Genomic DNA, 9,783 nt, shown 5'->3' with positions numbered 1-9,783 from the left:
TATATATATATATATATATATATAGAGAGAGAGAGAGAGAGAGAGAGAGACTGACTATAAGGAACCAGTTGCAAATCTTTCCTTTAAAACATCTCCAATTAATTAAACTGGTTAAATTGTCTTATTGTTTTCAGAAATGAGGGTAAGTGTGCACAGGATATATGCAAATGAGTTATTTTGAAGTGTAAATAGGAAATTAAAGGCACAGTGATTCGAAGAGAGGTCAGGTGGACTGGCCTGTTAGTCTTTGATGAGAATGCATTTAGTCAGCCTGTCACCGGCTTCCCTGTTCCTCACAGACTAATTAAAACTAGTCAAACTTCCATGGCTATCAGAAAATTAATTGCTATTAAGTGGGAATTGGAATGTCCCACTATTCATCACTGGAGAAACCTTTTTGTGGGACTGTTTAAGATTAATAGACTGAAATAAAACAATTAGGGCCATTGTTTTCAAATGGAGACATTGACATCCCCCTACTTCAAATCGCCTGTGATCAGCCCTTAGTAACTCTTCCTATTTTAACAATGTGTATTCCATGCCAGCCAAATTAAGAATTTAAAGCTCTCTTTTATGATGTATAGACTCTGAGAAGGGGAGTGAATGAGTAGAAGTGCGTTATCTAGGAGCTTTTGTTAGTAATGGGGATGGGATAGCACAGTCATAATTTAGAGCTCAGTATAATTACTTTTAGAGAAAAACTGATGAATGAATGAATTAACCTGTCCTGCGTATGTGTGTTCAAGCCATGCATGTTGTAACGCATTAGCTGCTAATTAGCCAATGTCAATTAAATTCTGCCTCTATTAAACACCTCAATTTGGACCCTCTGTGGGATGTAGATGGATTTTTAAGGTGGAACTATTGTTTTTGTTTTTTCCACACTTACATTTACAATTCACATTCACATTTACATTTACATTTTTGTTAAAAGATTTTTGACCAAGCATGTAATATTTATTCATCCTACAAATCTGCAATTATTCAGTGGTTGGTATGTTTTGGGCACTTTCTTACTGGTTTGGCTTTTCACCCATTATGGTTGAAAACTAGTCCAGTGGTTCTCAACATTAATGGCTCCAAGGCCCCTCATTGTCCACAAAAATATTCAACCAATGAGAACCAGTCAAACTGTTTTACCAAGCTGAGCTGGCTTGTGCCACTAATAAACCAGCACTGAGGTCAGTTAACTGTATGGCATTTTTTTTCTCATCTTATTTACTGGTATAAGGTGTTTTGTGCACTTTCAAACTGGGTTTTGCTTTTGTTTACCTATCATAGTTACAACTGTCAACATTTTAAATGTCCTTAACCAGTCTGTTCCAGTAATATACTGTATTAGTACTGCTAATCGAATATATTAAAATCTGTCAAAACCTTGACCTAGCTAGTAGTGATCATCTTAAAAAAACAGAAAAAAAAAAACTTTTAAAAACCTTTTTTGCATATTATTGACCTATAAATTGTTTTGGCCAATTCGTTTTGCCTATCATGATTATGCTAGTCAAGCTGTTCTACTTCACAAAACTTTTGTCAAAAATTTTTGTCAACATTGCCGATGTAAAACACGTTTGTCAAAAACTGCACATATTATTGTAAATGAGTGTGTGTTATAATGTATATAGTATTGGTGCTTAAGTATGTGGATTTGTGTGTGTGTGTGTGTGTGTAAGTTTGTGCTTGTGTCTGTTTACAAAGTCTTTAATCACAGTTCTAAGCAGAATGCCAGCAATGTGGTAAGATGTTCCAAATGTGGGAATACACACACAGTTATTCAAATGTGAATGACAGACCCTGTAATCACTGTATGTGTCAAACAAGAAAGAGAGAAGGGAGAGAGTCAGAGAGAGAGAAAGAGAGAGCATAATCTTGTTTTGTTTGTGTGCTTTCTCTTAAAAAATGTAAAGAACAACTGAAAGAAAAAATGAGTCACAAAGTCATTGTGTCACTCCACACAACAAAAGACCACCATCCCCACGCACCCCTCTCTTCCCCTCCTCCTTTCACTTCTCCCTCCATTTCTCCCTTCTTTCTTGTTTGTGACATTCGCGAATGAAAAGACAACAAAAGTCATTTCTTAATCTGTAGGTGCCAGTCATTGTGCGTGAGTGGAAGGCCTGTCTGCGTTCAATCTGCTTTCTAGTGAAAGCTTTACAAAAACAACCCAGTGAAATTCCATTCAGCATTAACGCACTATTCAACCCAATTAAACGTGATTCAATATCGCAATGACGCTACCAGAAAGCAGTGAGAAAAGTTGAGCTGCAGTTATGTGTTTTTACAGTGTGTACAAAATGCATTCAATGCAGAAAATGTGGTTGTTGTTTAATGCAACAGACTATGATGAAGAAATTGCTTGTAATTAACAAGATGATTCTTGGTCAGTAAAGCTTTCTGTGTGGTAAAATCTAAAAAACAATATATGAACCGCAAGAGAATGGGAACTTTTATGCAAATGATGTCATTGTTCGACTGTTGTGCGCTCCACTTCTCTCTCTACCGATAGTAAAAGCTAGCTCTTTTTACCGATAGCTCTTTTAAAAAATAAACTATTAAATTAAATTATTAAATTAATTTAAATTAAATAAAAACAAATACATTTTATTTAAAATAAAAAAAATAAAAAAAGTAAAATATAAAAGTAAATAAAAATGATGATTTTTATTGATTTTTGTACCTGTTATTATACCACCAGTTTTAAATACATAACATACTATGTTCTTTCTCTGTTTTCTCTCCCTGTCTGTGTCTTCTCAGCTTCACGATTTCCAAGTCCTAGGCTCACAAATCGGCCCAGCAGAAAACGACCCCTTCCCAGCTCCCCTTCCCTGTCTGATCGCAGTTTTGACCTGCAGGCCATGATTCGCACCTCGCCCAATTCTCTTGTCACTATACTTAATAATTCCCGCTCCAGCTCATCCACCAGTGGATCCTATGGACACCTCTCAGCTGGTACTATCAGGTATACACAACAATGAATTAAGATTTGATTTATTTTATTTTATTTTTTACAAAAATATATATACTTCTTTCTGATAGGCCTTGAAGCTGGATTTACATTATTTTAAGCTACATTATTTTAATTAAAAATATATTTTTGTTCATATATCAAGGGAATTTAGTGGTGTGTATTGGAACAGACAAGAGGCAAGAGAATGCAGGAGAGATTCTGAGAAAGAGATAGAGAGGAAAAGCAATCCGTGCTGAAAGTGGACACTCCAGCGCATCCTCAGAAGCGGAGTGATGAATGAACATTGGACGGCGAAATAAACGAGGGAACACAGAGAACGCTATTAGGAGGAAGCATGTGAACATATTCCTCCCCTCCTCCCTCTCACTTGTCTGTCTGATATGCATCACCTGATTAATGTTCTCTCCATCAGCTGAGAAGAGCTTTACTCTAACACTGCCGCCATGCAATCGCTCACAATGGAAAGGAGGAGAGGAAGGGGGAATGACGAATGAAAGGGTCATGAAGAGGGGGACGGAGGAAGAAAGCAAAGTCTGAGGACAGTAACACAAGCTGTGATAGGAAAGAGAGAGAATCTGTTGTGGATGAAGTGAATAAAACTGACTCACTCACTTTCTCTGAGGTGTAATTCATGAACCCTTCAACCTGAGGGTGTTCGCTGACCGTACTGCCTTCTAATCACACGTTTATCTGTTTCAAAGGCTAAATAATTAATGTTTTTTTAAGTGATCCCACTTATATGGGTGAGACTTACTTATGGAGGCTAATCAATATTCAGATACTGATCAACCAAATGGATTGAAGCTTTATCAATGCTCATTTAATTTGCTCCTAAAATTCCTTCTAAATTTTTCCCAGTCACAAGACTGCCATATTGTGATTTGTGCACTACAAACTTGTAGACATACACTACTGTTAAAACGTTTGGGGTCTGTAAGATTTTTGAATGTATTTATATTTATTTGATCAAAAATACAGTAAAAAAGTAATAATGTGAAATATTTAAAATAATTTTTATATTTGTATCTATTTTAAATAGATTAAAAATATATATATTCCTATTATGGCAAAGCTAAAATGCTGATTTGATGCTCAAGAAAAATTTATTATTTGATAATTGCTTAATATTTCTGTGCAAATTTTTCTTGATTATTTGATAAATGGAAAATTAAAAAGAACAGCATTTATTTGAAATGTAAATCTGACTTTTGATCAATTTAATGCATTCTTGCTGAATAAATGTTTCTTTCAATACAAAATCTACTGACCCCAAACCTTTGAATGATGGCGTATGTGAAATGAGACACACTTTCTGAAATGTTATTTCCTCAGACTTAAAAAAAAATCAACAAATTAACACAAATTGGAATTGATTTATTTTGTTTTAACATATGCTGTATTAAGACATGATCAAAAGTGTAATGTACCATAAGTACAATATGAAATGTTAAAATGGAGATTATCACAGACAGTGCAGCATGTCCGAAAATCATAAGTTGTTACATTTGAACAGTCTTGTAACTTCTATATCAAACTGAAGGGTGGATCTACAGTGAAAACACAGCTAGCGTCCCTGGCGATGTGTCACTCAGTTTGACGTCTGCCGTCCAGCACTATTAGGAAATGACATTACCTGGTTTGGGTGGGGGTCTCGGAGAGAGAAAAGACAGCAGAAATGGACCTCTTTCCTCAACTGAGAGTGATTAATCAGTGATTTGTTTTTGCAAGCTAATCAGTCCTATCACGTGTGAACATGTGTGGACAGAGGTGGCAGGCAAGGGTCCAGGCCTGATGAGTGATGAGACAGCCACGTCAGCCATGCAGCGTCTAGCTACATTGATTTCCTCTCTGCCTGTAATAAGGCCAGTAGACGTATGAGCTCGTATGGAGTGGTCAGCATGCCCCACGATGAATGTAACCCCCTATGAATGTCTATTATTGAGCATCAGAGCTTTATGATCAAAAGACTGTGGCACCTATAGAAGAGGAGTTGATATATAAAAGTTCAATAGTGTGCTTAAATACAGCTTTTATGCTCGTCAGTTGATTCATCTTACATGAACTACCTTGGAACTTAAAAGTTTATTTTTTATTTTTTTTATTGTTTATTAGGATTATCAGTTTAATACATTATATGTGTAATTTTTGGACTTCTACTAATAAAATGGTTATTATTATTAAAATAATTGGATTGTTAATATTTTTAGAATTAACTCATATTAGAATGATTTCTGAAGGATCATGTGACACGTGAATGTGAAAGTGTGGAATAATGGCTACTGAAAATTCAGCTTTATATTGTTACTTTTTAAAATAGATTAAAATAGAAAACAGGTGTTTTAAATTGTAATAATATTTTGCAGTATTACTGTTTTTACTGCATTTTTTAACAAATAAATGCAGCCTTGGTGAGCATAAGAGACTTCTTTCAAAATCGTTAAAAATCTTATTGACCACAAACGTTTGAACTGTACTGCATTATACATAATATTAAATAATTAATTAATTGAATTCAATAACAAATATTTATTTGTTTATAATTTACCACATGACCAAATTTCACTAATTTGTAACATGAACTTAATTTATTAATTTAATTTTAAAATGATTTTTTTTCTGTTTATTTTGTCTTACAGCCCTGCATTGAGTTTTGCATATCCTCCGACACCTGTGGCACTGCAAATGCATCAGCAGCTGATCAGTCGGCAACCGGGCATCGTAGGTTCTGCATTTGGACACAGTCCACCCCTTGTGCACCCAGCTCCTGCCTTTGCCACCCAAAGACCTGCTCCTGGCATCCCTCCCTCCAGCCTGCCACCTACAGAACGTTCCATAGCCTCAAATGACTCACAGGTCAGTTCTCACTTCTGTACAGGGCCGTACAGAGATCTTTGGAGGGGCAGGTGCTCAAAGTATAAAAGGGGTACATGGAACACGGCTTTAAATAGTGCTGTGCTCTTGCTGATACGTGTTCTGTATTGATAGCAGCAAATGCCGTGACACAGTTTTGAAAAAGAATCACAGAACAGAAAAGACCATTTTAAGTTTAAAAGTTAAAGAATTTTTTGTTTGCACCTCTTAATTCCTCTAGAATTAGAAACTGCATTATATTATTATTATTATTATTATTATTATTATTATTATTATTATTATTATTATTATTATTATTATTATTATTATTATTATTATTATTATTATTATTATTATTATTATTATTATTATTATTATTATTATTGAGTTTACAGGGTATGGTGGCTTTGCTGTTGTAAACACTACTTTTGCTGTTGTAGAAAAAAAATATTTCTGTCTTATTTAAAATAGAAATATATTCTAATTATGTTCTGAATTTATTCATTTTTTAATGATAATGATAATAAAACAGGATTGATAAGTATAATTTGGAGGATGAGAAAATCACTATAAGCCTGTTTTACCAGTGTTGTGATAATTATTTTTAAGGCACTCTACGTTTTTAAAATAAGTACTGTAATAATAATAGTTTAAAGTATGAATAGTTTTTAGTCAGATAACATAAAAAAGACAAGACCCATTGACGCCCTTTAAACTTTTCCCAATCAATCAGCAAGAATGAAAGAGAACAGGCACTTTTGATTATATTGCTGTGTGTAGAACTACGTTAGCTGCATTTTTAATATTTAATAAATATTTAATTTTAATAAAATGTAAATTCGTCCCCTGCACTTTATTCGGGCAGTGTGTTCACCATATCGATAGTCTTTACATGACCTGATATTTTATTTGTAATTTTATTTGTATATACTAAATGTGGTGTACAATATATTTGTAAGATTGTCTTTAAAGTGCATTTTAAGTGTATTAGCTGGCATGCTTAAGAGGGATAGTTCATCCAAAAATGAACATGCTGTCATCATTTACTCACCCTCATTGGATTAAAAACCTGTATGATTGGCAAGGTTTGTTATTTTCGTCAAATATTGCATGACTTTAGAAGAAAATGGTACATTATTCATATGGACTACATTTAAGGTAATTTTTTGTCTTTCTTGTGTACTTTTCTTGTATGGAAACAAACAGACTGGTCATTTTGCTAAATAATTTCTTTTGCATTTCCTGGAGATAAAAAAAGTTTCAGTCAAGGATGGAACATTTTACCTAAATGTAAGATTAATTTGCTATGCTATAATCAACTATACTCAATTATACTCAACTATACTCAATACTCAATGCAAACAATTACTTTTCTGGCTTTGTTTTGGGTAATATCTTTCAAATTTAGTACACATAAACGCTAATTAAAGAGTCACAAAGAAAAAAAAAAAAAAAAAACTCATCAAGGTTAAATGTTTTGTTAGAGGAGTCTGGCAGAATAACCCTTCCTTCAGAGCAGGGCTGGACTGGGACAAAAAAATCAGCCCTGGCATTTTTTGGTCCGGGCGGCCCATCACCACTTCGATATATATATCGTCTCAGGTTACTTATGTAACCATGGTTCCCTGAGTATAAATCTCCTGTGAAAACGTGCGAAATGCCGACGAGGAAGAAGTTGGGGTGATGCGATCTTTATATAGGCGGAGCAAAATACTTAATCGCTCCGTCTATAGCGCATTGTGATTGGATGTTTACGCTGTCAATACAGGAGACAAACCAATGGGCCACTAGCTGCTCGCTGTCCCTGCGTGATGGTTTTCGACAAAAAAACTTTCTGTCGGCCCCTTAAATGCGTCAGCCCACCGGGAAAATGCCCGGTATGCCCGATTGCCAATCCAGCCCTGCTTCAGAGCCAAGGAATCCTACTCTCTCATCCAAGGAATGTTACTTCTTTCTCTTCCACTGAGTGCTTTTTCTTTACTGGCTCTTGCCACAAGGGACTTCCTTTGGCAGAGAGTGTGAGAGAGAGAGTGGCAGTGAATTAGTGGATAGAGTCAGAGGAGGGGTTATTGCTGTTTGGGGAGAAATTGTGAATAATGTCTGTGGCATTTTTGAGTAATGTCAGCGGATGTTTTATTTATTTATTTATTTATTTTTTATTTCTCTGAAGTGGATTTGTGATATAAATGCATGTTATTACACTACCAAAAGAAGGATAATTGTTTTGGGAATGGTACCATGTTAATATCATGCTTTTTCTACATGTACCATTACAGTACCGTGTTATACTCTAAAGTACTGTGGTAATATCACTATTAAATAATACTTATGATTTTAAATCTCACATTTTCCCATAGGAAAGAAAAATCAAAAGTGAAATCTCTTTAACATCTAAAATATTTCTCCTAGACAGAAATGAGGTTAGGAATTGAGATTTTTGCTTGAGTCTCCTTTTCAAACTTGTCTCCTGAGACAAAAACTCTAACACTCTCACAATGGTCTCCTTTAAAGCTTTAGAATAGATCTCAACAACATCACACACTGTGCTCAGCCATTTCTCCTAGTCTAAAGACTCTGGTGGTCTCACATTTGTCTCCTCCAAAGTTTCAAACAAGATCTCAACAGCATCACACAGTGTGCTCAGATTTTTCTCCTTAGCTACAGACATTGGATCTCTCACATTTGTCTCCTTTAAAGCTTTAGAAGTGATCTCAACAAAATCACACACTGTCCTCATATATTTCTCCTTAGCTAGAGACTCTGGATCTCTCACGTTTGTCTCCTTTAAAGCTTTAGAAGTGATCTCAACAAAATCACACACTGTCCTCATATATTTCTCCTTAGCTAGAGACTCTGGATCTCTCACGTTTGTCTCCTTTAAAGCTTTAGAAGTGATCTCAACAAAATCACACACTGTCCTCATATATTTCTCCTTAGCTAGAGACTCTGGATCTCTCACGTTTGTCTCCTTTAAAGCTTTAGAAGTGATCTCAACAAAATCACACACTGTCCTCATATATTTCTCCTTAGCTAGAGACTCTGGATCTCTCACGTTTGTCTCCTTTAAAGCTTTAGAAGTGATCTCAACAAAATCACACACTGTCCTCATATATTTCTCCTTAGCTAGAGACTCTGGATCTCTCACGTTTGTCTCCTTTAAAGCTTTAGAAGAGATCTCAACAACATAAAATACTGTGCTCAGATTTTTATCCTTAGTTAGAGACTATGGATCTCTCACATTTGTCTCCTCAAAAGTTTAGATTAGAGATCTCAACAACATCAACTAGTTAATGTTATCGCATTGGACTGAAATTTTGTGACTTTGTTCACAAAGGGTATAACTACTTCTAAAAAAAAATTTGGATCATTTTCATACTTTTCTGGGGGAGCATTTATAAAATGCTTATACATCACTCATTATGCTATATTATCACCAAATATTAGATTCAATCTTTTTGTCAACTTCTTATCTTTCATTTAGGACTGGTTTTGTATTTATATTTGCTTCTATTTAATCGTAGGCCTCATTTATCTGAAAGTAGGCACCTCATTTTTTGAGTGAAAAAAGCATTATTTATGAATAATTTTCACAATATTAAATAAAAACTGAAGAAAATTTGCTCTGTTTATCACACTAGTGTACTTTAATGTTTAATCAGGGAGTTTGTTTTGAAAGGCTTTTATTTTGTACAAAATGGCACAAAGTCACACTTGTGGTGTTCCCGGTCAAAAAGGACCCGGCCTCAAAAAATTGCTTATAAATCACTGATTATGCTATATTATCACCAAATATTGGATTCAATCTTTTTGTCAACTTCTTATCTTTCATTTAGGACTGGTTTTGTATTTATATTTGCTTCTGATTAATCGTTGGCCTCATTTATCTGAGAGTAGGCACCTCATTTTTTGAGTGAAAAAAGCATTATTTATGAATAATTTTCACAATATTAAATAAAAACTGA

At 34.6% G+C, this 9,783-nt stretch overlaps 1 protein-coding gene across 1 annotated transcript in view; it reads left to right on the top strand.

Annotated features, from left to right (window-relative positions):
- LOC107675308 (transcriptional activator GLI3-like) overlaps positions 1 to 9,783 on the top strand; it is a 260,552-nt gene that overhangs the window by 234,722 nt on the left and 16,047 nt on the right. Inside the window, exons 7-8 of the mRNA XM_016469608.1 lie at positions 2,758 to 2,962; positions 5,608 to 5,824. Coding sequence (XP_016325094.1) covers positions 2,758 to 2,962; positions 5,608 to 5,824 — 422 coding nt within the window. The remainder of the gene's footprint in view (positions 1 to 2,757; positions 2,963 to 5,607; positions 5,825 to 9,783) is intronic.

Source organism: Sinocyclocheilus anshuiensis, unplaced genomic scaffold (assembly GCF_001515605.1).
Source record: "Sinocyclocheilus anshuiensis isolate Anshui unplaced genomic scaffold, SAMN03320099.WGS_v1.1 scaffold1704, whole genome shotgun sequence".
NCBI classification, from domain to species: domain Eukaryota; kingdom Metazoa; phylum Chordata; class Actinopteri; order Cypriniformes; family Cyprinidae; genus Sinocyclocheilus; species Sinocyclocheilus anshuiensis.
The sequence above is the reverse complement of the archived record's forward strand: the minus strand, read 5'-3'. Positions and strand labels throughout refer to the sequence as shown.